Consider the following 25,871-nt stretch of genomic DNA (forward strand, 5'->3'; position numbering starts at 1 on the left):
TCGAATTGCTGCTCGCCACCTTCGTTCGTCAACAAAGTCCACATCGTCACGCTGTAGTTGTTCCTGCATGAATTCGTCAAAAGCCTGGACCCGTGGTGAGCCCAGGTGAATTTCCGGGGGAAGGCATGCTTCAGCCCCGTAGACCAGGAAGAATGGGGTCTCCCCGGTGGCTCGGCTGGGTGTGGTCCGGCTGCCCCATAGCACACACGGAAGCTCATCAACCCATTTTGCACCATGCTTCTTCAAGCAGTTATAGATGTGGGTCATGAGTCCCCTAAGGACATCTGCATTCGCTCTGTCGACCTGTCCATTGCTGCGGGGATGTGCCACGGACGCAAAGCATAGCTGGATGCTGATGTCCTCGCAGTACTCTTGGAAGAGTCTATTTTTGAATTGGGTCCCGTTGTCCGTGATGATGCGGTTTGGGACGCCAAATCTGCACACAATGGACTTGAGGATTGCGACTGCTGATTTTTTGGTGATGTTCACCACAGGGGTAACCTCCGGCCATTTTGTGAATTTGTCAATGGCGACGTAGAGGAACCGGTACCCGCCGACGGCCCGGGGGAACGGCCCCAGGATATCCACGCCCTATACGGCAAATGGCCATGAGGGCGGGTTCATTTGCAGAGCTTGAGCCGGTGTGTGTATTTACTTTGCATGGAACTGGCATGCTTTGCAGGACCTTACCAGCTCAGCTGCATCCTGGAGTGCTGTCGACCAGTAGAAGCCATGCCGAAAGGCCTTACCAACAAGCGTGCGAGATGAGGAATGACTTCCACACTCGCCTCCATAGATCTCCGCGAGCAACTCACGGCCCTCTTCCTAGGGAATGCACCGCATGAGGATACCATTGGCGCCACGGCGGTAGAGATCCCCTTCTACCACCGCGTAGCGTTTAGCCAATTGTACTATGCGCTCAGCGGACACATCGTCATCAGGAAGGATATTGTCTTTCAGGTAATCCCGGATCTCGGAGATCCATGCATCGGGACCTCCCTAAGCAGGTGGGAGTGGCTCTATGAGGTCTCCAGGGTCCTCAACAGCGCACATAACCCTGGGCAGGCACTACGGATGGAATGCCGCCGGGACCGCTAGCTTCAAGGTGCTAGCTTGATCCCCTTCACCCAGCTCGGTAGGCTAGGCGGTAGGTCTCAACAACCGTCTTTCGAAGATGCCCTCGGGCATGGGTGCCCAGGTAGATGCTCTCACGGAGAGATCATCTGCTGCTGAGTTGAATTCGCGGGGAACATGTTGCAGTTCCAAGGCGTCGAAGTCCTTCTCGAGCTTCCTCACATGAATGAGGTATGCCGCGAGCTGGGGATTGTTGCAGCTGCAATCCCCTCGGACCTGCTTGATGATCAGCTGAGAATCTCCCTTCACCAAGAGCTGCCGGACCCCCAGAGACAGGGCTTGTGTCAGGCCAAAGATCAAAGCTTCGTATTCTGCCATGTTGTTGGTGGTCTTGAAATCAAGGTGCACCATGTACTTCAGCTGATCTCCGTTTGGGTCGATGAGGACCACACCAGCTCCAGCCCACTGCTTGCAGATGGACCCGTCGAAGAAGAGTGTCCAGTGGGGCTCGGTGAAGACTGGTGTCCTGACTTCCGGCTCCGGGGGTCCGGCGTTGAGGTCCGGACCCCCAGAATTTCATGGGGAAGGAGTCCATTCTGCTATGAAATCAGCCAAGATTTGGCTTTTGACTGCATGGCGGGGCTGGAAATCCAGCTGGAACTCAGCCAATTCTGCTGCCCACTTGGCGATGTTGCCCGTGGCGTTGGAGTTGTGCAGGATCGCTCTCAGCGGATAAGAGGTCACTACGACAAATCTGTGTGCCTGAAAATAGTGGCGCAGTTTCCTGGAAGCAATAAGTATGGCATAGATAAGCTTATGCGTCTCAAGATGCCTGGCCTTTGCCTCGTGGAGGACTTCGCTAACATAGTAGACTGGCTTCTGGATGGTCCGGACCCTGGCCACCGGGTCTGGCTCACCCTTGTCCACTACGTCAGGTCGTTGGGCCCCCAGCGGTTCTGGGTTCCCATTGGGTCGAGGCTCCTCCGGACCCCCTTGTCCGGGGTCCGGACCTTCAGACAGAGCAGTGGCCGCCAGACCCCCATGTGCGTGGTCCTGCTCACCACCCTTGGCCGGGGAGACCCTGGTGTCCCCCTGGAGAGCTTGCTCCGTCCTCTCGGCCACCAGCACCATGCTGACCGCCTCTGTAGACGCAGCAAGATACAAAAACAACGTCTCACCTGGCTCTGGAGCCACCAACACTGGCAGTGAGGTGAGGTGCTGCTTCAGTTCCTGGAAGGCTTGTTCAGCCTCTTCAGTCCAAGAGAATGGACCGGACCTTCTCAATAGCTTCAATAAGGGGAGGGCCCTCTCAGCCAGCCTCGAAATGAAGCAGCTAAGAGCGACCAGAGATCCAGTAAGCTTCTGGATGTCCTTGATGCGGCCAGGAGGCTTCGTCTCCTCGATTGCCTTGATCTTGGCTGGGTTTGCCTCGATGCCGGGACGCCGAAAACGCACTTCTCGGGATTCAGCTTCATGCGTGTGGCTCGCAGTCGGTCGAAGACGAGGGACAGGTCCTCAACTGGTGTTGACCCTACCTTAGTCTTGACTACAATGTCATCGACATATACCTCAACTATATCTCTAATTAAATTACAGAAAGTTTTATTCATAGCTCGCACAAATGTGGGCAAGGCATTCCGCAGACCATATGGCATGACAATATAGCAATAAAGTCCATTCACTGTTACAAAAGCAGTATGTTTCCTATCCTCTCTAGACATCTGAATCTGGTGGAAACCAAAGTATGCATCTAGGAAAGACAAAAGGTCACACCCGGAGGTGGAGTCCACAATCTGATCGATACGTGAAAGAGGATAGGGGTCTCTGGGACATGCCTTGTTGAGGCTGGTGTAGTCGATGCACATCCGAAGCTTCCCATTGGCCTTTGGGACGACGACCGGGTTGGCCAACCACTCGGGGTGGTGGACCTCCTCGATGAAGCCAGTGTGTAGCAGCTTGCGGACTTCTTCGCGGATGAAGTTCTACCGCTTCACGGACTACTTTCGAGGTTTCTGGCGTACTGGCGTGGTATCGGGGTAGATCCTCAGATTGTGCTCGATCACTTCCCTGGGGATCCCAGGCATCTGTGACGGTTCCCAGGCGAACACGACCACATTTGCCTGGAGGAAAGTGATGAGCGTGTCTTCCTATTTCTCCTCCAGGTTTCCCGAGATGCGGGTGGTCCTGGAGGAGTCCGCTCGGATCTGCACGGTCTTCACGGGAACATTGTCCAGGTCGGACGGTTGAACCTTATGTGCCCTGGCAGGCACCTTGGCTCGTGAGGTGGATGGGTCCTCCTCGGAACGTGCAGCCTCTGCCGCCATAGCATGCAGTTTCTCAACTGCAACGATGGCAGCGGTGCGGTCACCCCGCATGGTCAGGGGAAGGCATTTTCAGGACCAACTACCCGTAATGGGCAATGGCCATGAAGCGGTAGAGAGCCGGCCTGCCAATGATGGCGTTGAACGGGAGGTTCACCTCCACAACATCGAACTGGACACTCTCTGTGCGGAAGTTCTCCTCGGTCCCGAACGTGACCGGCAAAGTGATGCTCCCCAGAGGGAACACCGGATGTGGGCCCACTCCAGAGAATGGGCGAGAGGGAGTCAGCTTGGACTCCGGGATCTGCAGCTGCTTGAACGCTGCATAGCTGATGACGTTGAGGCTAGCCCACCGTCAATCAGCACGTGATAGAGCCTGATGTTGGCCATGACAGGGGCGGTGACTAGAGGTAGTACACCAGCCCCGGCCATGTTCTCCGGGCAGTCAGATGACCTGAAGGAGATGGTGGTGTTCCTCCACCTGTGGTGTAGCGCCGCCTTTGGGACCCCCGGCTTCGCCGAAAGGACCTCTCAGCGAAGGGTCTTCACGTCCTGCCGGGAGACAAGCTCCCAGTTTCCGCCGTACATTACGTACAGCTTCTTGCGGTGCTCCTCGTTGTCAGAGTCGGAGTTGTCGTGGCTGTAAACGCCCTTCAGCTCCCGAGCGGGGGATTGGTACCCCAGCTCCTTCTCCCCGGCAGCGGCCTCACTATCGGAGGCTTTCTCCTTGCCAGACTGCTGGCGAGGAGGGGGCGAGCCGTCCTTGGAAGCCTGCTCATGCCGCCCACTGACCCGCTTCGCGAGTTTCTGGATCTTGCGGCAGTCAGCGGCGCTGTGGCGAGCGGTGGGATGAACTGGGCATGAACCTCCGTTGCCACCTTACGAGCGCGGACACTTGCCATGTGCATTCTGGCCCCCAGCCGCTGCCGCAGCAGCTGGTGCCGTTGCTGCAGCGACTGGACCGCCGGCTTGTGGCTCCCCGCGACCCCGGTTCTTGTTCTTCTTTTTCTTGCCACCGCCCTGGACGGTAGCTCCGGAGCCACCAGCCCTGGCATCTCCGTCTTGGGGGGCTGAGTGCCATGCGCAGCCCTCAGCGGCCCTGGCACACTTGTCAGCCAGGGAGAAAAGCGTGGTAACGCTTTCCACCTCGTGCGTCGCCAGTTTCTCGAGCATCTTCTCATCATGTACCCCCTGACGGAAAGCAGTAATGATAGATGCGTCAGAGATACGAGGAATGGTACCCCGTACCTTGGCGAAGCGCGAGATGAATGCCCGGAGCGTCTCTCCGGGGTTCTGCCTCACGGCGTGGAGGTGAGCTTCCACACCATGCTACTGGTACGCACTGGCGAAGTTCGCAGTGAACCTCGCATAGAGCTCCTCCCAGGACTGAATCGTCCCAGGAGTGAGGTTCATGAGCCAAGTCCGGGCTCGCCCAGTCAAGGCTATATGAAAGTAGCTCGCCATGACAGTGTCGTTACCACCAACTGCTGTGATGGCGGTAACGTACACCTGCAGGAATTCCGATGGATTAGTAGTACCGTCGTACTTCTCCTGCAGGTGCGGGCGGAACTTGGACGGCCATGCCACTGCGCGGAGGTGATCCGCCAGCACAGCGCAACCCACCCCAGCCACCGGGGTGCCCGCCTGTATCCGAGCGTTTCCCGGAGGCTTGGGTGTCGCTGCATCCAAGTCTGCGTTGAGGTTGCTGCCCTCGATGTTGAGGCGGTGTTCTCGCGCCCTTTCCACGGAGATGTGGGCGTCCTCACCCGCGCGCCTACGGTTGAGCTCCGCCCACAGGTCTTCTGTTCGTGCACCCCTCACCGTGGGGAGTGCATGGAAGCCGACACACCGCCCTGTCGCTGGTGGTAGGGTACCACCGCATTGCCAGGTGGAGGTCGTTGCCCAGTCCTTGCAGAACTGGGGGAGGCCTGAGCCAGATGGAGGAGACGGTCAACGTCATCCCGCCACTGCCTCAGGGCGTCTGGCGAGGCTGCAGCAGCCGGAGGGTTGCGAAGCAACTCCCTAGCTCCTGCCAGTGCTCCGCCGCTCGCAGCTTGTGAGGGGGCCCTTGACGGGCGCCCTGGCTCTCGCCGATGTGCAACGCGCGCCACTGCCGACGGTGGCTGCTCCACGGGCACGGTTGCCCCTGGCGCAGGAAGGCGAGAGGCACGTGGCGCGGATGACGCCACACCCTCTGTCATCTCCACGTCGTCGTCGTTGTGGGAGTGCTCAACCACCCGAACCATGGAGATGAGTAAGAGATGAACTAAAACTAGCTAAAGTGCCCCTACCTGGCGCGCCAAATATCGTGGTGTGCAAACCCACAGCCGGGTGGCGTAGTGCACCCGCCTAAAGCCAGAGGGTGAGTACTCGGGGGTAGCTAGGATTAGCCCAATCTAGATGCAAGAACACGATGAACACAGTAGTTTTAGAGTGGTTCAGGCCGCCGGAGCGTAATACCCTACATCCACTGTGTGTTGTATTACTTGTGCTTTCAAGAGGTTGAGAGCAGGATTGTTCGGAGTGAATCCGAGCTTGTGTTGTGTCTGGCTTTTCTTGGCCTTAGAGAGTGTCGAGTCTGTCTAGAGTGTGCAGCGAGCGCCTCCCTTTTATATCTCAAGGGAGGCGCGTACATGGCCGTTGAGTCCCCGACAGGTGGGCCCAACGATGCTGTATTTAATACGAATGGCCTAGCCCTATTATGGTGCTACGCCTGGAAAAGATCTTATTCCGGGATTTCCTTGCTTTGCCCGTGGGAATCTTCCGTCCGGCATAGCCATGCCCTGTCTTGTCGAAACGGCACCAGGGCGTAGCTTGCGGCGCAGCTTGCCGTAGCTTGCCGTGTAGCTGAATGGGCCGTGTAGCTTGCGGCGCAAGAGGTATGATGAAAGGGTGCCGTGCCGTCGTATCCATTTAATGCGGAAGACGGGCTCTGCGCGGATGCGGCGCATGCGGCTGCACTGTGTACCTCGGTAATATGCGATCTACAGTGAGGCCTGACAAAAGCTGCCCCGCGTGCCGCCGCGGCAGAGCATGCCTCAACCACCCGCATTAAATGTGGTGGGGTGGGCGAGTCTTCCAGCGGAAGACTCGCGCCCGCGCCTGCGCCTGTGGGACACGTGGCGCCCCCGGACCCCGCCCCGGCGGTATATTGGTTTTACGCGCGTGGGAGGTCCGGACGGACGCGGGGAGGTCCCGGACCCATATGGGGGGTCCGAGCCCTCGGCTGTTGGCGCGGAGCTTCCCCTCCTCAGGGACACGTGGCGTCACCAGACCCGTTCCCAGAGCGGGGAACGGGTCCGGGGCCGTTGGCCCGGTGAGGTAAGAGCCGGACCCCTGGGGCCCGGGTTGCTCCGCCCCTTAGGGCGTAGTTATAGATGACTACGCGAGTCCTGCCTTGCTGCAGTAGGAGTGGGTATCCCTGCTACAGGGTACTGACACTGGTAATTCACTTTAATTTCCCGGCATTGCATCACAGATTTGCAAGGAAAAAAATGCTTGTTTCAATTCGCAGGTGAGGCACGCCCAGGGTGTTCACAACGTGGAAGGCGAGAAGGATCATAGTGCTTACACGTCACCCTCCTTCTTTGATGCTCCGATTGCTCCTTTAGGCTGGAGACATGTAAGTTCCTCCCCCTGTTCCTTTCCCACTTTTCGATCTTGAAACGCGACAATGCACTGCTCTTAATCAGCTCTGCGCCGTTTACTAACACAAGCTGAACACTGTAGCGCGTCAAACTAAAACTTATGCTTCATGCAAAAGTTTTTTTTCTCGAACACGCAGGAGGGCTGTGTATCTTTATATTAAGAGAGAAAGAGTGGGCCAATTACAAAAAAAACCCTCACCTTGGACCAGAGTGAGTAATGCAAAGTTCTAGAAGCAGGCTATTACAAAAAAAATACAAACACGCAGAACCAGACCACTAAACCCCAGGAACCTATGCTTAAGTTCCTCCCAACTTGAGGCATAGGGTAGTAAGCCCCTTAGCCCTAGCAAACTGCTACAGGTGGGCCTCATCCTTGAAAGCTTGGATTGACACTTGTAAATTTGGGGGTGATCCATCAAAAACACAAGTGTTCCTATGTTTCCATAGCGTCCAAGCTCCTAGAATGCAGAGGGAATTGAGTCCATTTTTATGCTGTTTTTGGATCCTCCTCTCAGCTTTGTTCCACCAATCCTATTGGGTGTCAATCTTTCCAAGTTGAGAGGCTGCAAAATGGCATACCAGAATTGTCTTGCAAAGACACATGTCGGCAACTTCTAGCAAAAGCGCCCAACTCATCATCTTACAACGACGACGACAACTCTATGGGAAAAACCTCCTTTGTGTATATGGACAAGTCTTGTCAGGGAGCGCAGAAGATTCCAGTCTGATCAGCTATACCTATCAGCCAGCACCTCATCAACTCCATATCCACTTAAGTTCAGGATCTTGGATGTGACTCAATTCAAAAAACTAGCATGATATGTGAGGATTGCCCCTTCTTATATACTGTGCTCCTCCATCACAATGTAGTCTCTAGATGTTTAAGCCTTCTCAAGTTTCTATCTGTTACCACTTGTTAGAGTAATTGCGCGGAAGCAATAACCCAAGAATGTGAAATCGAATTATAAGATCAAATGAAATGAGAATGATATCGAGGCATGATTTTTTTAATGAGATTTAGCCATGTGTTCATACATCCTCGGGGTATAACTATGGCTGCCGCTGCCATCCGAGTACCACCACAGCCTCACCGCCGATACAACGGCCGCCAAAATCATCTCTCATTTACAACAGTAGTGCCCTCATATTTGGGTTACAAAGTACGATCCAAACTCTGTCTCGATCACGTAGCGTGTAGGCATGTCTACTATGGCACCATAATCATTATTGGTCCCATGAACTTGGTGGGTAGCGGGTAGGGGAGCTCCAGCAGGCATGAAGGATGCGGCTAAAGTAGACGATGGTGTAGAGAAGGTATATGTTTTTCTATTTTCTTATGATTAATTATGTGCGTCTCACTTTAAGATCCATGAACTTGTATGGAGCCTGTCTAAGGATGTTGGAGGTAATAGCTTGTCTAGATTCATTTCTATGTTTATTGATTTCTGGCATTATTTCTAACAAATAGCTTTTGACCAGACTTATTTCTAGCTCCTTTTACTGATTTGTAACATTTTGCCCAGCAAGTAGCTTCTGACCAGATTGATTTCTAGCATTTTTATATCCCAAATCACCATGGACAACCTGAAATCATCTAAACACCAAGCCCATCGCAAAAATAATCAATAACCACACTATTTTTTTTCTATTTCAAATCCCCAATACAAATCCCATGAACAGTTTCTTCTTGATCAAAAATGAAAGAATTTTCTTGGACCAATATCTATGGAAATGACACTAGACGTATCATGTAACATGGAGTGTGAGCATGCCGAACACGTTGCTGAAGCCAGAGGGGTGGGGCACTAGCCACTAGCCCTCAGCATGGGCTCACCACCCTTGTGGTGGCGGTGAAGAAAACGAAGCTTTTCCTTCATGTGTTACACATCAGACACCCATGTAGGCCGCGTTGGATCAGCATGGGCTGAAGACAGAGCCACAGCTACGATGGAGAGCCATCTCCCCCTCTTTTCTACAAGATGTGGTGGAGCTTGGCACCCAGCAAAATAATGAGAGGATATGAAATGGAAAGAAGAGATAAGGTAGCTCGTGGGGGCGATTAAAAATAAGGGAAGGGATTTTTTTGCCTCGAATCACATTGAGCAGCTCTAGCAATAGTTTCTAAATTGGATCCTCTAAATGCTAAAGGGAAGCTGTGTTTATTTTTAGGGCTGCTAAATTTGCTTCAACTCTAGCAATAACCCTCAATTCTAACTTATAGAATAGAGGGCTCCTAGAGACCCATAGGAATGGTGGGTGGAGGAGGGGATTTGTAGACCTTCCCAAAATAGAGGACACTACTACAGAATAGGCCTTTGTTCCAGGCTATTTGTCCCGGCAGCCTTTGGGCCCGGGACAATAGGTGGCTTTTGTCCCGGGTCCAATGACTAGCCGGGCCAGCGGGGGGGGGACAAGGGCCTTTTGTCCCGGTTGGAGGCACCAACCGGGACAAAAGGGTGGCCTTTTATCCCGGTTGGTGGCTCCAACAGGGACAAAAGGCCTGCGCAGCCTTTTGTCCCAGTTGGAGCCACCAACCGGGATAAAAGGCCCCCCTTTTGTCCCGGTTCGTGTCTCCAACCGGGACAAAACTCCTTGGCCCTCTTATCCCCTTCTCTCTCCCCCTGCCCGAGCCATTCAGCTCACTTGTTCTTGCTGTTCTTGGCTCGGGAGAGATGAGTTCTTGCTCATTTCTTCACCACATTTGTGAAGATCTTTGATTCCCCGTCCATCCAACGGCGCTAAAGGTTTGGGGGCTTGTTTTTCTCTTCTTCCTTAGCTTGTATTGCTCATTTCATGCTTTAGAAATAGAGAAAATGTGTAGCTAGCTCATTTCTTGGACATTTAGATTGCATATGTAGGTGTGATTTTCTTTTAGATTTAGATGAGTATGTGGATAGTAGAAATTTTTAGAATGAGTGTAGACACTTCATGTGATGTACTTGTATATATGACCATATTGTGGATAGTTGATTTTTGTATTCATGAATGAATTAATGAAACGAGTATATTAGAATTTTTTGTATTATGAATGGATTATTTTGACACTCTAGTGATGTATTTATTCAGGCTCACATTGAAACCATCTAGACAACAACAACAACAACATAGCCTTTTTTCCCAAGCAAGTTGGGGTAGGCTAGAGATGAAACCCGAAAGAAATAAGTTCAAGGTTCAGGCACATTGATAGCTAGTCTCCAAGCGCTTCTATCCAAAGCTATCTCTTTAGAGATATTCCAATCCTTAAGGTCTCTCTTAACCAACTCATCCCATGTCAGTTTAGGTCTACCTCTACCCCTCTTTACATTATCGACCCGCTCAAGAACCCCATTACGCACCGGCGCCTCAGGAGGCCTTCGTTGGACAAGTCCAAACTATCTCAGCCGATGCTGAGTAAGTTTCTCCTCAATTGGTGCCACCCCAACCCTATCCCGAATAACTTCATTCCAGACTCTATCCCTCCTTGTGTGCCCGCAAAACCACCGCAACATCCGCATCTCTGCTACACTCAGTTGCTGCACATGTCGCCTTTTTGTAGGCCAACATTCAGCACCGTATAATATCGCCGGACGAATTGCTGTCCTATAGAATTTGCCTTTTAGCTTTTTGTGGCACCCTCTTGTCCCAAAGGATGCCAGAAGCTTGCCGCCATTTCAATCAGCTAGCTGAAATTCTATGCCTAACATCTTCATCAATGTCGCCATCCTTTTGTAGCACCGATCCTAAATACCGAAAAGTATCCTTCTGGGCCACCACTTGCCCATCTAGACTAACGTCTCCCCCCTCATGCCTAGTCGCGCTGAAACCATCTAGAAGCTAAAAAAATCTTTATTTCGAAACAAGCATACGTTGTTAATCTCCATCCAACGGTGATGGCACTACCTTTCGGGGATACACGATGCGCTATAAAGACATCGCGAATCGGTTGGTCGCATCACCAGCACTTCTGATTGATAAGAAGACAGCATTTGACGCAGTCAGTATGGCCGTTGTTGCACTGAGAGCATATCAACGAGCACACTGCCTGTGCCAAGTGCTGTGCCTATTAATCGTAAATGTTGGTGCTGCGACTGGCCGATTGGTGACATCCTTGTACCGCACCGTGTCCCCCCGAAAGGCAGTGTCATCACCGCAGGGTTGAGGTTACTGACATATACATTTTCAGAAATAAAGGTTTTTTTTCTTCTAGAGGGTTTCTGAATATTGAAAAGAGTGTACTCCTGGAACTGAAGGGTGTCAAAGTAATTAGAAGTTATAGAGATTTCTTTCAATTAATTAGAGATTTCTTTCAATTAATGATACATTTCATCTTTTTTATATGATTTCATTGTTAATTGCAAGAGTTATTAATCTGATCATTGTAATTGTAATAGTAAATAATATTTGCATTGTAATGGTAAGAATTTATAATTTTGTGGAAAATAAAGGTATTTTTCAGTAAAATATGGCTTCAGCAGCTGGAGGGAGTGGCGCCGGTGGGGGTGATCATTGTCCTTCTGGAGAGAAGGGCACAACTCGACTAGGTCGTCGGTGCAAAAAACCTAGTGCTTTTCATAGGGCAGCGCTCCGTTATTTGGAAAAAGAATATAGAGAATGCATGGCAAGGGGGCGAGGAACCTCCGTTTGATCTTGAGGATTTATTGCGGCGTTACGGTTCGTCACCACCAAACTCGGAGGTTTCAGCTCCGCCATCTTGTTCTACGCCAACAAGAAATCCGTTAGAGCATTCTGCGTTCCAACGCAAGGACGGTTGAAAACCTATGTGTTGTTGTCCGAATTTTTAAGTTTCATGTATAGTACTCCTTTGTTAAGTTTTGTAATGGATTAAGTACTCCTTTTAATTAATCAAGATGTATGATGGATATTGCAGATCTTTTAATTAATCATGTTATATTACATTTAGTTTAATTTAGGTTTGATATATTTTATTTATTCGATACGTGTAAAGAATTCAAATCGATTTATTTAAAATGCAGATGGACCGGCAATGGATGTACAATGCTGACCGACGTTCGAAAGAATTCATTGATGGCCTGCATTATTTTTTGTCTGTGGCTGAGGCAAACAAGCAGAATGGTTTTATGTGCTGCCCGTGTGTTCATTGCAACAATAACAAGGATTACTCATCTTCAAGAATCCTACACAGCCACATTTTCGCAAATGGTTTCATGGAGAAGTATGTTTGTTGGACGAAGCACGGAGAACAGGGGGTTACCATGGAAGACAATGAAGAAGAAGATTTTGACGACCACTTTCCCGGGAATGCTAGAATCGGTGCATTCGATGACGATATTCCCATGGAAGAACCCGAAGTAGATGTAGCAGAAAATGATCCCAGTGACGATCTGGGGCAGGCATTGCACAATGTGCAGGCAAACTGTGAGAGTGAAACGAAGAGATTGAAGTTCCAGAAGTTGTTAGAGGACCATCGTAAGTTGTTGTACCCAGATTGTCAAAATGGATTGAAGAAACTTGGCACCACCTTGGAGTTGCTGCAATGGAAGGCGACAAATGGTGTATCCGACAAGGGATTTGGTGAATTACTCAAACTTGTTAAAAAAATGCTTCCTAAGGACAACGAATTGCCTATCACAACGTATGAAGCCAAACAACTTGTTTGCCCTTTAGGATTGGAAGTATAAAAGATACATGCATGCCCCAACGACTGCATCCTCTACCGAGGCGAGTACGAGAATTTGGATGCATGTCCCGTATGCAGTGCATTGCGTTACAAGATTAGAAAAGATGATCCTGGAGATGTCGAGGGGGAGCCTCCCCGGAAGAGAATTCCTGCGAAGGTCATGTGGTATTCGCCTATAATACCACGTTTGAAGCGTCTGTATAGAAATAAAGATAATGCTAAGTTGATGCGATGGCACAAAGAGGAACGCAAGAAAGACTCGATGTTGAGACACCCCGTTGATGGGTCACAGTGGAGAAAAATAGATAGAAGGTACCCTGAATTTGATTTGGATGCGAGAAACATAAGGTTCGGTTTGAGTATGGATGGCATGAATCCTTTTGGTGAGATGAGCAGTGGTCATAGCACTTGGTCTGTGACTCTTTGTATGTACAATCTTCCACCATGGCTCTGCATGAAACGAAAGTTCATCATGATGCCAGTGCTTATCCCGGGTCCAAAGCAGCCCGGAAATGACATTGATGTGTACCTAAAACCATTGGTCAAAGAACTCTTATTGCTCTGGGGCGATGAAGGTGTACGGATGTGGGATGAATACAAACAGGAAAACTTCAACCAACGAGCATTGCTGTTCGTAACGATCAATGACTGGCCTGCTCTTAGTAACTTGTTAGGACATTCGAACAAGGGATACAAAGCATGCACACACTGTTTAGATGATACCGATAATATATGGTTGACTCACTGTAAGAAGGTTGTATACATGGGTCATCATCGGTTTCTTCCTATCAGGCATGCGGTATGAAAGAAGGGCAAGCATTTCAAAGGCCAAGCGGACCACCAAACAAAATCGATGCACCGTAGTGGTAAAGACGTCTTCAACATGGTGAAAGATCTAGAAGTTATTTTTGGAAAGGGATCTGGTAGCCAACCTGTTCCGAACGAAAATGGAATGGCGCCCATGTGGAAGAAGAAATCTATATTTTGGGAGCTACCATATTGGGAAGTCTTAGATGTTCGTCATTCAATTGATGCGATGCACCTCACGAAGAATTTTTGCGTCAACCTAATAGCATTCTTGGTAGCATATGGAAAGACAAAAGATACAGTAGAAGCACGTCAAGAATTGCAACGTATGGAAGAACGAGATGCCTTACATCCACAATAGCGAGATAATGGACGACAATACTTAAGTCCTGCCAGCTATACTCTTAGCAAGGAAGAGAAAGAAACCATGTTTGACTGGTTGAGCAATATAAAGGTTCCATCTGGATACTCATCCAATATAAAAGGAATCTTAAATTTGGCAGAGAAGAAATTTACAAATCTCAAGTCCCATGACTGTCATGTGCTTATGACCGAACTTCTTCCAGTTGTGCTGCGGGGGATTCTGCCTGATAACGTTCGGTTAACCATCGTGAAGCTATGTGCCTTCCTCAACGCAGTTTCTCAGAAGATAATTGACCCGGAGAATTTGATAAAGCTGCAAAACGATGTGGTGCAATGTCTTGTTGGCTTTGAGCTGATATTTCCACCATCTTTCTTCAACATCATGACACATCTTCTAGTGCACCTTGTGAAAGAGATTGATATCCTCGGACCAGTATTTCTACAAAACATGTTCCCATTCGAAAGGTTCATGGGGGTACTCAAGAAATGTGTTCGTAATCGAGCTCGTCCATCGCCAGTGCCTACGGAACTGAGGAGGTCATTGACTTTGTGTTGACTTTATTGATGACCTTAAACCGATTGGAGTCCCTGAATCGTGATATGAGGGGAGACTAACTGGAAAGGGTATATTAGGAAAGAAATCTTATGTCTGCACAGATGATTTCTCATTCAAGAAAGTGCATTATATGGTTCTTCAACAATCATCCTTGGCTGACCCATATATCGAGGAACACAAGAAAATTCTGCTCTCCAATTTCCCGGAAAAGTCTGAGGCATGGATTATACGTGAGTACATGAACACTTTCTGTAGCTGGTTGCGGAAGCATCTAATGCATAACAAGGATATAAGTGAACAACTGTTCTTATTGGCTAGGGGGCCATCTTGGAATATCTTAACATACTAAGGGTACGAGATAAATGGAAACACATTTTATACGATAGCCCAAGATAAAAAGAGTACCAACCAAAACAGCGGTATTCGTATGGATGCCACGGACAATAATGGAAAAAAGGACACATATTACGGCTACATTGAAGAGATATGGGAGCTGGATTACGGTCCCAATTTCAAGGTGCCTCTATTTCGTTGCCAATGGGTTAAGCTATCTGGAGGAGGGGTAACAAAAGATGAGTATGGGATGACAATAGTTGATCTCAACAATCTTGGGTATAGAGACGAGCCATTTGTCCTAGCCCAGGATGTCGCTCAGGTTTTCTACATTAAGGACATGTCTAGCAAGCCAAAGAAGGGGATAAACAAGCAAAAGGATGAGCCTAAGCGACACATAGTTCTATCAGGAAAGAGAAACATCGTTGGAGTGGAGGATAAGACAGACTTGTCAGAAGAATATAATAATTTTGTTGCCATTCCACCTTTCAAAGTAAATACTGATCCATGCATCCTGCTAACCAATGATGATGCTCCATACTTGCGCCGTGATCATAATCAAGGGACATTTGTGAAGAGAAAGTATGTTACCGCTAATCCTTCATGTACTTGATTCATTTTATATTATTGTATAAAAACATAATCGCAATTCGAATACTTTTATTATATATGTACTGTACAATTATAATTTATATGTTATATATATCATTTTTTATATTTTTCACTTAATTACCAGACTCAATTATAATTTTCATTCAATAATGGATTACTCAACTAATTTTATTTATTTCATGAAATTACATTCACATTAACACACTATACTCTCTCACTAACACACACACTATCTCTCAAACTCACACACTACTCATTAATATCATGAAATTGCTTAATTTTATGTAAAATTCACTTTTTAAACGTTAATATCATGATAGAATCCACTTTCTGTCGAAAAGCAAAAGTTTGAAAAAATTTGTTCACCTAATATATTTTTGCATGGTCAAAATAACAAATATGATTTCAAAAAAGTTAGATATTTCGTTGACTCAATCACTTGAATGAAAATTAATTATTTTTGTTGCGTGTATAAAGTTTATATAGAGATAAGAAATTTTGTTCCATAATTTTTGGAATCATAATTTTATTAACTGAATTAACAAATGAAAGCCTAATTTAAAAGAGAAGTAAAAAGAAACAAAACCAAACATAAGATTTGGCGGGAACGAGGGAAAACGGGCCCCTTTTGTCCAGGGTGGTAGATCCACCCGGGACTAAAGGTGGGCCGCGGGCTGGGAATTTTCCCGGCCCGCCCAAAAACACCTTTTGTCCCAGGTGGAGCCACGACCCGGGACAAAAGGGCCTTTTGTCCCGGGTCGTGGCTCCACCCGGGACAAAAGGTGGGCCCCCTATATATGTCCCTTAACCTCTGCCTTCCTCCCAACACTTGGGCATTCCTGATCTGCGCCGCGCCGTCGTCGTCTCCCATGGCGCCTCCTGCTCCGCTGCCGTCCCCGAGCGCCACCCGAGCTCCGCCGCCTCCACGCCCCGGCCGCCTTGGACGATGACCCCGCCAGGCCACTCACCGGTGCGCCGCCATCCCCGGCCCCGTGCCACCTCGTCTTCGCCACCCCGGCCTCCACTCCGCGCGCGCCCTCGTCTTTGCCGCCCCCGGTGGCCTCCACTGCACGCCGCCGCGCTGCCACCCTCTCTGCTGCGCGCCACCGCGCCGCCAGCTCCCCGTCTCGTCGTCCAGGGCCGCCGCCCTAGGTTTCCCCGCCCTGTGTGAGTAGTGTGGCCGCCGGCATTTTCTTTTTTCTTTTCAAATTTTATGTTTATGTAATTCTATTTTATATTAACTAGAATTCAATTATGCATATAGATATTTTTAGAATTATATTATGGATATAGTGTTTTATTTATTATATATTAAGTAGAATTGATTTATAGAGACATTATTAGAATGCAATTATGGTTATAATGTTTTCTTTATTTATAGAGATATAGTGAGAATTAGAGAGAATTTATAGAGATATAGAGAAGGAAATAGAGAATTAGAGAGATTTTCTTTTATGATGTATTTATTATTTAATTATGTCATTCAAAGATTTTAATTATCATATATTCATTATTTAATTATGTCATTCAAAGACTTTAATTTATCTTGTATTTATTATTTAATTATGTCATTCGAAGCCTTTAATTTATCATGTATTTATTATTTAATTATATCATTCGAAGCCTTTAATTTATCATGTATTTATTATTTAATTATGTCATTTATATTACTTCTCGAGCTCGCAAACTCGCGCTAACACACAATCGTTTCTGATAGTTTCCGATCGTTACCGATCCCGACCGAATCATTTCCGATAGTTTCCGATCGTTACCGATACCGACCGAATTGTTTCCGATAGTTTCGATCGTTACCGATACCGAGCGAATCATTTCTGTTAGTTTCCGATTGTTACCGATACCGACCGAATCGTTACCGATCTAAATGTGGATTATTTAGAGAATTTTTTTAAGGGTTTTATTTGTATTCATATTTTAGTTACGATGGACCCGCGACACACAGACGCGGAAGACGAACAGTTCCTGTTGAATATGATTGGCGAAGGTCAAGGAGATGTCGCTGAACAAGCTAATGATGGCAGCAATACTGACATATATTTGAATATGTCCGGTGATGGAATTGAGCCACCATCTATTCAGGATGACGCTGCTGCTGAACAAAGTGCTAATGTACATATCACAACTATACTTATTTGTAGTGACAATCATATTTTCATCTGAATCTATACGAATACTATGAATGTTTTTTTATAGCCGTCTGGATCATCGTCGCAGCAGAAAAAGACGAAGCGAGGCCCAACCAAAAAACTGGAAGGGCGGTTCATTATAACAGAAGTTGGTCCAGATGGCGAACCGATCGCTCCAGAAGCTGCCACCAAAAAATTCATAAGACAATCCAGATGTATTGTCAGGGACCACATCCCGATCAGCTTCAGGCTCTGGAAAGCTTCCAATCCAAGCGAGGAACGGGATGCGGTACCCGAAAGAGAAATAGAATGGTGCTGGCGGGAGCTTAAGAAAAACTTCATGGTTCCAGTTGAATCTGAAGAGATATGCAAGCGCTGGACCCTGAGTAAGATGGCCGAACAGCTGCAATCATTCAAGAAAATTTTGACGAAGAAATATATCAAGACCGGGACCACACCCTTATTTACCAGCGAGCTCGAAAAGCTCAGGGGTCACTGGGATGTATTTGTGGAATACAAGTCTTCAGAGCTTGGGCTTAAGAAGGTGCAGAAGGCCAAAGACAATGCCTCGAAGAAAGTGTACAATCACACTCTAGGCCAAGGAGGCTACAAGCTTGCAATACCCAAATGGGAGAAGATGGAGCAGGATCTGCTTGACAGAGGCATCCAACCTGCGACCATGAACTGGCCTGAAAGGTCAAGGACCTGGTTTTATGGTCACGGGGGAAGCTTGGACCCATTGACTGGTGACTGCATCTATGGGCCAAACATCCAGCGAGCAGCCTAGAGACTACAAGAGGCCATACAAGCAGCGGCCGAGGGAACATTCCAGCCGGATAGAGAGAGGGACAAGCTGACTTACGCCCTTGGGAATCTAGAGCATCCGGGCCGCACAAGAGGCAAAGGTGTGGTTTCGTGGAAGTATGGGTTCAGGGATTGCATTGAATCATATAGAAGCCGGCAAAGAAGAAAGAATGATGAGCAGGAGCACTTGCGAAGGCTGGAGGAACGACTCATGTCACACGATCAAAGACTAGAGGAAGAGGTTCAACGCCAAGTGGTCATAGCAATGAGCCAGCAACAGCAAGCGCAAACGGTGCCTCCAGAGCCTAATGTCGCAGCCGATCATCTGTCTCAGCGGAAAAGCAGCTGTGCTTCCACAGACGTCGCCGTCGTTGAGCCAACAGGGATCCAGGCCGCAGTTGAAGCAACGGCCCCGCAGTGATTTCCAGTGGATGAGATCACCCAGCGGACACCTTATGGCCTGCAGACTGCCATTAAGAACTTAATGTTCACTGTTACGTACGGTACCGCCATGCCAACCCAACCAGGCGACGTGTACCACGGGCAGCAAATTCTACCAGGATACACAAGAGTTGGCATGGAGCAGGTGTGCCAGGGTTGGGAGACGCTCGAGCTTGATATTCCTGGAGGCGATGGGGAGAGGACACTAGCAGAAGCCATTCATGGCTACATCCTATGGGATAAGCGCTACATTGTCCTAAAGTCAGATGATCAAACACCAAGACCGGCATCTCAGCATGCCTCTCCAAGGCCGGCATCTCCGCAAAACTCCCCAAGGGCAGCACTGTCTCGGCAAGGTTCACCGGCACATTCTCCATCACCATCATCTCATGCGCCGATGAACACTCAAGCGTCACCGTCGCCTCCATGGTCACCACCTCCGCCGCCGGCAAAGAAGCATAAACAGCCACTGGCAAAGAAGGTAGCTGCACCGGCTAAGGAGCCTCCAAAGAAGAAGAAAAAGGAGAAGAAAACCAAGGAGGCTCCTATTAAACCCTGGGACATGAGCCTTGAAGAATGCGATCGGATAACTCAAGAAAGAGTTAAAGAGAACTTCAAGCTAAAGCCGGAGCCCGAGAAAGTGATAAATCTGATAGATTTGAAATTTTTTAAGGGAATGTGCGAAGCAAATAAGAGAAAATTTATTCCAAGAGATCCCCCTTCAGACTACGAACGCACAATTATCAAAACTACTGAAAAAAAGAAGAGACAATCAAAGTCATCGTCTTCCGACGTTCCACAGCTCGGAGCCCAAAAGAAACAATCAACAGAGCCTCTCGTAGTGGGACAGACGACGCAACTACAAGACTTTGTTACATTTTTGAAAGAATCAAACCTGACGGCGGCTCAGATTGCAGGGGGAGAAGATATTCCAAAGGCCGATGTGGTCGTCAAATGGACGTATGAGCTGGGCAAATCTCTTGTACCCCCCGAAGTAGTGTCCGTGCTTCCAACGCAAATGTATAAACTGCACCAGCACTACATGCGTGCGATGGCCGATTGCATCTTCATGCAGGGCGCAAAGATTAAAGATGATGATTTCTTAGGGGGGGCATTATATGGATAAACTGGGAAGAAATTTACCAACTATTCCATCAGAAGGACCTCGACATCTCTATGGTCGGCTTTTGGGTTCTGTAAGTATTTTACTCTCCTTACGTATTGTTTTGCATGATCTCAACATACTAATCCCTTGATTTATTCGGTATCATGTAGAATGGAGATACAAACTTGCAGGAGAAAGGGATACTCTCACCTCGGCTTCATCGACCCAATTACTTGTAATTGGAGGATTCTACGCGACACTTCCGATGAGCTATTCCAAAACTTGTTCAAGTACATAAGCGTTCATCACAACAATCAAATGATATTGTTTCCTTACAACTTTGCGTGAGTGATTCCTTCCGTCTAACTCTTTCTATTCTGTAATCGAATTGTTTAAATCTTAACTACCAAGAACTGCCTCCGTATAATCTTGCAGTGAATATTGGGTCCTAATTGTCATAATTCCCGAGAAGAGCCTACTCATGGTTATGGACTCATTGAGGAGAAATCCAGAACAATATGAAAATCTTCTTAACATGATGAAAAAGTAATTCTACCACTACTCCGTCGATGACCGATAATTTGAATCACTTTGTTACTTGACTATAATTGTTCTAATCATGCACAGGATTTGGAAACAATTCGCTAAAAATCATCCAGGCAAATTTGACAAGGAATTGAAGATCAAGACAGATTTTGCGGTACGCACTTGGATGATTCGTTGCACGATTCATTAGTTTTATTATATATTCATGTAAATACCTGATAATTTCTTCTCTCTTAAAGTGTATGAGGCAAAAACAAGACACTAATTTATGCGCATACTATGTATGCGAGAACATCCATGGTCTGGTAGGTCCTCCAAGGGCCTTGACAGATTGGGAGGAGGAAGTAATTAAAAAACTTGTTAATATTTGAACTCGTATTTTAATTAGTCAAAATTAATTATCCCCTTTTTTCCATAGGTCGAGGAGATGCGCGATAAACTCACACCGGAGGAAAAGATTATGGCGATTCAAGAACAATTGTCCGGATTTATTGTTGAGCAAGTCCTCGATCCAAAAGGCGAATTCTACTATGATGGACTATCTAATATTGAAAATCACAGCAAATATGATAATATACGCGTATATATGTAATTAAGAACGAATATACCTATGTAAATATATATATGTGTATGTATTAAATTTCTATATATGAGTATGTATGTATTATATATATAAGCACTCCAATAATATATATGTGTATATATATATATTTATATAATATTGGTCCTAGACATTTTCATATGTAAAGGAATTCACATGTATAGATATGTGTATACATATATATATAAGTGAATTAATTTATATATGAAAACTATCTAGGACAAATATTATATAAGTAACTATATATATATATTAGTGGAGATCATACACACTGAATTCCAATACATAAGTTTAATTGAAATGCAAAAGTATAATTGAAATAGAAAAAGAATTGAGAAAAGGAAAACAGGAAAAAAGGGACCTTTTGTCCCGGTTGGTAACACCAACCGGGACAAAAGGGTGCGCCAGCCACGTGGCGCTGGCAGCACCTTTTGTCCCGGTTGGTAGCCTTTTGTCCCGGTTGCCAGACCCGAGACAAAAGGACCCCCCTGTCCCGGCCTGGCGTTCCCGGTTGGGAAACCGGGACAACAAGGGTTTCCCAACCGGGACAAATTAGCGTTTCTGTAGTAGTGGGACCTAGTAGAGAGTCTGCCGGAGTGTTTTTTTTTAATTAACCCTCTAAATTTGAGATATGATGTTGTTTAGAGGGTCTGGTGGAGTTGCTCACCTCTTTTATCCGGAAACAATGAATCTCTGCTGGTATCAACCATCAGATCAGAAATGGCCAAACATCTCATTGGCAATGTGCCCATCTGCTCACATAAATCGCTCTCAGTAACTTATAAGTCCCAAGGTTTTGCACCAAATTTGTAGCCAAAATATAGCCAACTGAACTCTTGTCCACTTCGAAGTCTTAATTTGTAGCTCTCTACATTGGTTGAGTTTCTGGTTCTCCATGATTAATATTTACCTAAATGTGTAGGTTGACTATCTGCGAGAGCATGTGAAAAACTGTGGGCTTGCAGAGAAGATTGAGCTGGTTATTTGTTCCCCTTTACTAAGGTATAATATTCCATTAACATTTTTGGAGTATTTCTCTTGTTCCTCCTTTTACCTCAGCGTGGCATTTTGGAAGGGTCTATTAAAGTCCGTCTTATGTGCTTTGGGTTTATTATTTGGTTCAACCATTTTATGCAGCCTTAATTAATCATGCCTTTATTGCAATGCCTTGGGGATATATCAACACATGGCTTAAGTTTTTATGAATTTTTATTTTCAAGCTTGATAATTGCTCAAATGCACATTGCAAAGCTTCATGTTCTTAGCTTTATTCATGTTGCGATCATTAAAATGAAAGGCCATCACCGGCAAGCTTAGAGATAAGACAACGCCCATTACATGACTTTCCTCTTTAGCCCTTGGTATAAAAATAATTACCCTAAGCCCCTCTTTAGTTTGGAAATGGTGTTCTAGATTAACCATTGACTTTGTACTTTGTAATTGGACCAATCTTTCACTCTCTTATTAATACAAAGATACGCAGCTCTCCTGCGTGTTCGAGAAAAAAAAATTAACCATTGACTTTCACCTCTACCATACACCCTTTTTTTACTCTACTTGATCTATACAGGAATACCATAGGATGAGAAACATGTCGAGTGCGTAGTTTGTTGCACAAAGAAACCCACTTTACCTTATTGTTCGAAGTTAGGTTTTAAGATAATCACATCCATGTTATTCTCCCGATGATACATTACAGTAGGTTAACTACTGATGAGTGAGACTCAATATATTTGACCCTGGAATTAATATTGATCACAGGACTATGCAGACTGCAGTGGGGGGTTTTGGTGGTGAAAGCTATACTGGTGGAGGTGGTGCACCTCCGTTAATGGTGGAAAATGCTGGACAAAGTGAACGTCTGGCAATTTCAAGTTTGAACTGCCCACCGTTTCTTGCAGTTGAGAACTGCAGGGAGCGCTTGGTACTTCCTTTTCCTGAAGAATACATGTAAAACAGAAACAGTCAGTTGATTAAGATATTATGGTTACATGGGTTTTGCAAAGCAATGATATATGCCGCAACTCCGTGACTCATTTACATTATTTTTGTTCACTAGATTGACCACATTGGTCATTCCTACTATACCTTAATTACTTTCTGTATTTCACTTTTTTAATTATTTTGTTAAAAGCAAGGTGGGCATCCCTGTGATAAGAGGAGGAGCATTGCAGAGTATCGAACAATCTTTCCTGCCATCGATTTTTCACTGGAAAGTATCATCTTGCTGTCAATTGACAAATCAATTTGTGGACCTCTCCAATTCAATATTGTAGTATATATACTAACATCGTGGTGTATTGTAGTATATATAAAGTCGCTTTCACTGCAGATAGAGAATGATGAAGATGTTCTTTGGGTACCAGATGTTAGAGAAGCACATAAGTCAGTTGCAGCGAGGGGTATGAAGTTCATGGATTGGTAATTAACTTCTGTTTTCTATGATCAATCAATATATTTTTCATGAGTACAACTATGAAAATCAATATCCATCTTGTATAACCAATATTTCAGCTGCATGTGTTATGCAAATAATAATTGGCTTTTGATAATGGCATACTTTTCATTCTTTTTACACAAATTATGGAAGCATATCACTGCTTAGACATTATAGTTAGTAACTCCTTTTTTGTATAGCCATGGATTGCCAGAGTTTGTTTCTTTGCGATTAATAGTCATTTTGAATGCTGGTTATGGCCCTAGAAAGTGATTTAATTAAATGGTCCATCGAATATACCAGTTTTACATTTGTGTGGTTATATTCATTTGCCCTTTTTTTCTTGAAGTTACTTGTAGGTTATGGACGAGAGAAGAGAAAGAGATAGCTATCGTCACCCATAGCGTCCTATTACAAGATACCTTATATACTGGAGTCTGCTCGTTTCCCTAGGGTTAAAATCCTAGGAAAAGGTCCAATAAATGGTAGGGAACAATGCTCCCTAGGAAGTTTGGTAGGGAAATATGCCTAGGGAGATTTTCGACGGGAAATAGCCAGTGCCCTACGATTTTTCCTAGGGAAAGCCAAATTCCCTACAGATTTCGATTCCTAGGGAAACATGATGACATGGAGTAGCATCCTACATGGAAAGTTTGTTACCCTAGGGTTCAAGTTTCCTAGGGAAACTGCATGAACTACCAGCATAGCTACTATCCCTACGTTTTATTTCTCCTAGGGAAATAGTTTGAATCATATATTGCATTCAAATACAACATAAGCATAAATTCGAATTTGAAATTTGAATCCAAATTTTTAAGTCACAATACATACACAGGGACAAAAATCATATTCATCATTGCTACAGATATTATCTCAAAATTACATATAAAAGTCCAACATGGACATGTCCAAAAGAGAACAGGTAGCAAATATCCATACCAATTTCTCCCCAAAATATATGCATACCAGCAGCAACTTAGTGTATCCAAACAAATATGCCTGGATTTCACAAGTCCAGCACATCACAGTGAATCAAAATAAACATTCTAGGACATGCATGAGTTCAAAAGAGTGGAAATTCATCAACTTGAGGAGGTGAGTAGTTGCCGCCACCACTTGCAGTTCCATTCACAAAGCCGCCGCCAGTTGCATTCGTATTCAAAATGTCAGCATCATAATTGCAACCACTTGTATTATTCACATAAGCACCAAATCGACCATAGGCAATCCTGCTCAACAATTCTTCTGGGCTTTCCCCTCTAATGGCTGATCCGAACGTACCAGCCTACATAAATAAATAAAGGCTTAATCAATATAAATTTTTTCTACACTACTATTCCTAGATAGCATATATCATGGTAATCCCAAATCACAAGGAACTGTTCTTGCAGACCGTACCCATTAAAAGTTCACGACACAATGCTCACCATCCTCAAATAAATATTAATTCATTATCAAATCTGTTTCAAACATTGTTTGCTTAGAAATGCAAATGAGTGCAACCTACAAAATGTTTGCAACAAATGGATGCAAAGCTCACTGATTTTATAATGTCACTAGATATAATGCACTGTGGACAACAAAAAAGAATCTCAAGTTTTAATTTGAACAGGAAAATAATAGTTGGCATGAGTAAAGATTTCATGGGATCACATCAGGCGTCAAACAAAGTGAACTTGACACATGTGTAAGCTACTTTTCATCAAACTTACATTATCAGGAGAGGGGTTTGGAGATGGTGAAACAACATATGTCGGAGGCGGGGGAGGCAGGGGTGAAGGAACTGTTTCTAGAGGCATGCCACAGTGCATAGCCATACTCTGCAGATTTGATGATATATGATGTATGTCATTATTATGTTGGAATTGCCACAAGATTAATGTCCAAGAATCTGTGTCAGATCTCACCTCCATAAATTTCTGGATCTTTTCATCTCGATCTTGTACCATTCTACCCCACTCCATCATGGTTTGGGCATATTCCTTAGCTAATCGACTATCAAGAGCTTCCTTCCTCAATTGTTCCTCTTCCTGCTGACGTTGACGCCTTGCAGCCATAGCAGAAGCATGACTTCCCTTCAACTGAGGGAGGACTTCACTGTCATTGACGGTCCCATTAAATGTAGCCCATTTCCCATGTTGCCGACCACAAGAGCATTGGTAAAGAGCTCTAACATCCAACGGTGAATGTAGCCAATCAAATTCTGGTTCATTTAACTCAATGACAGTAGCTTTGTATGTCTCCTGCCCATACAAAAATTTATTATGAGAATTTGCAAAATACAGAATAATACAAAAGAGGAGCAGGTGGAAACAGTGAAGAGATGAGCATCTAGGACATACCAAGCACTTTGTGGCTTCTTCTGTATTTAGTGAAGTCATATCTTCAGGATTTGGACCTCTATGAGTATGGACCCATGCCTCCACTTCAGAAACAGCTCTC

The 25,871-nt window shown here is 46.0% G+C and overlaps 1 protein-coding gene across 1 annotated transcript in view; it reads left to right on the top strand.

Moving 5' to 3' along the window:
- LOC120682685 (phosphoglycerate mutase-like protein) overlaps positions 1-25,871 on the top strand; it is a 35,239-nt gene that overhangs the window by 6,547 nt on the left and 2,821 nt on the right. Inside the window, exons 2-7 of the mRNA XM_039964666.1 lie at positions 6,910-7,017; positions 21,915-21,994; positions 22,754-22,916; positions 23,127-23,208; positions 23,329-23,413; positions 23,789-23,856. Coding sequence (XP_039820600.1) covers positions 6,910-7,017; positions 21,915-21,994; positions 22,754-22,916; positions 23,127-23,208; positions 23,329-23,413; positions 23,789-23,856 — 586 coding nt within the window. The remainder of the gene's footprint in view (positions 1-6,909; positions 7,018-21,914; positions 21,995-22,753; positions 22,917-23,126; positions 23,209-23,328; positions 23,414-23,788; positions 23,857-25,871) is intronic.

The sequence above is a fragment of the Panicum virgatum genome, chromosome 7N (assembly GCF_016808335.1).
Source record: "Panicum virgatum strain AP13 chromosome 7N, P.virgatum_v5, whole genome shotgun sequence".
Lineage (NCBI taxonomy): Eukaryota > Viridiplantae > Streptophyta > Magnoliopsida > Poales > Poaceae > Panicum > Panicum virgatum.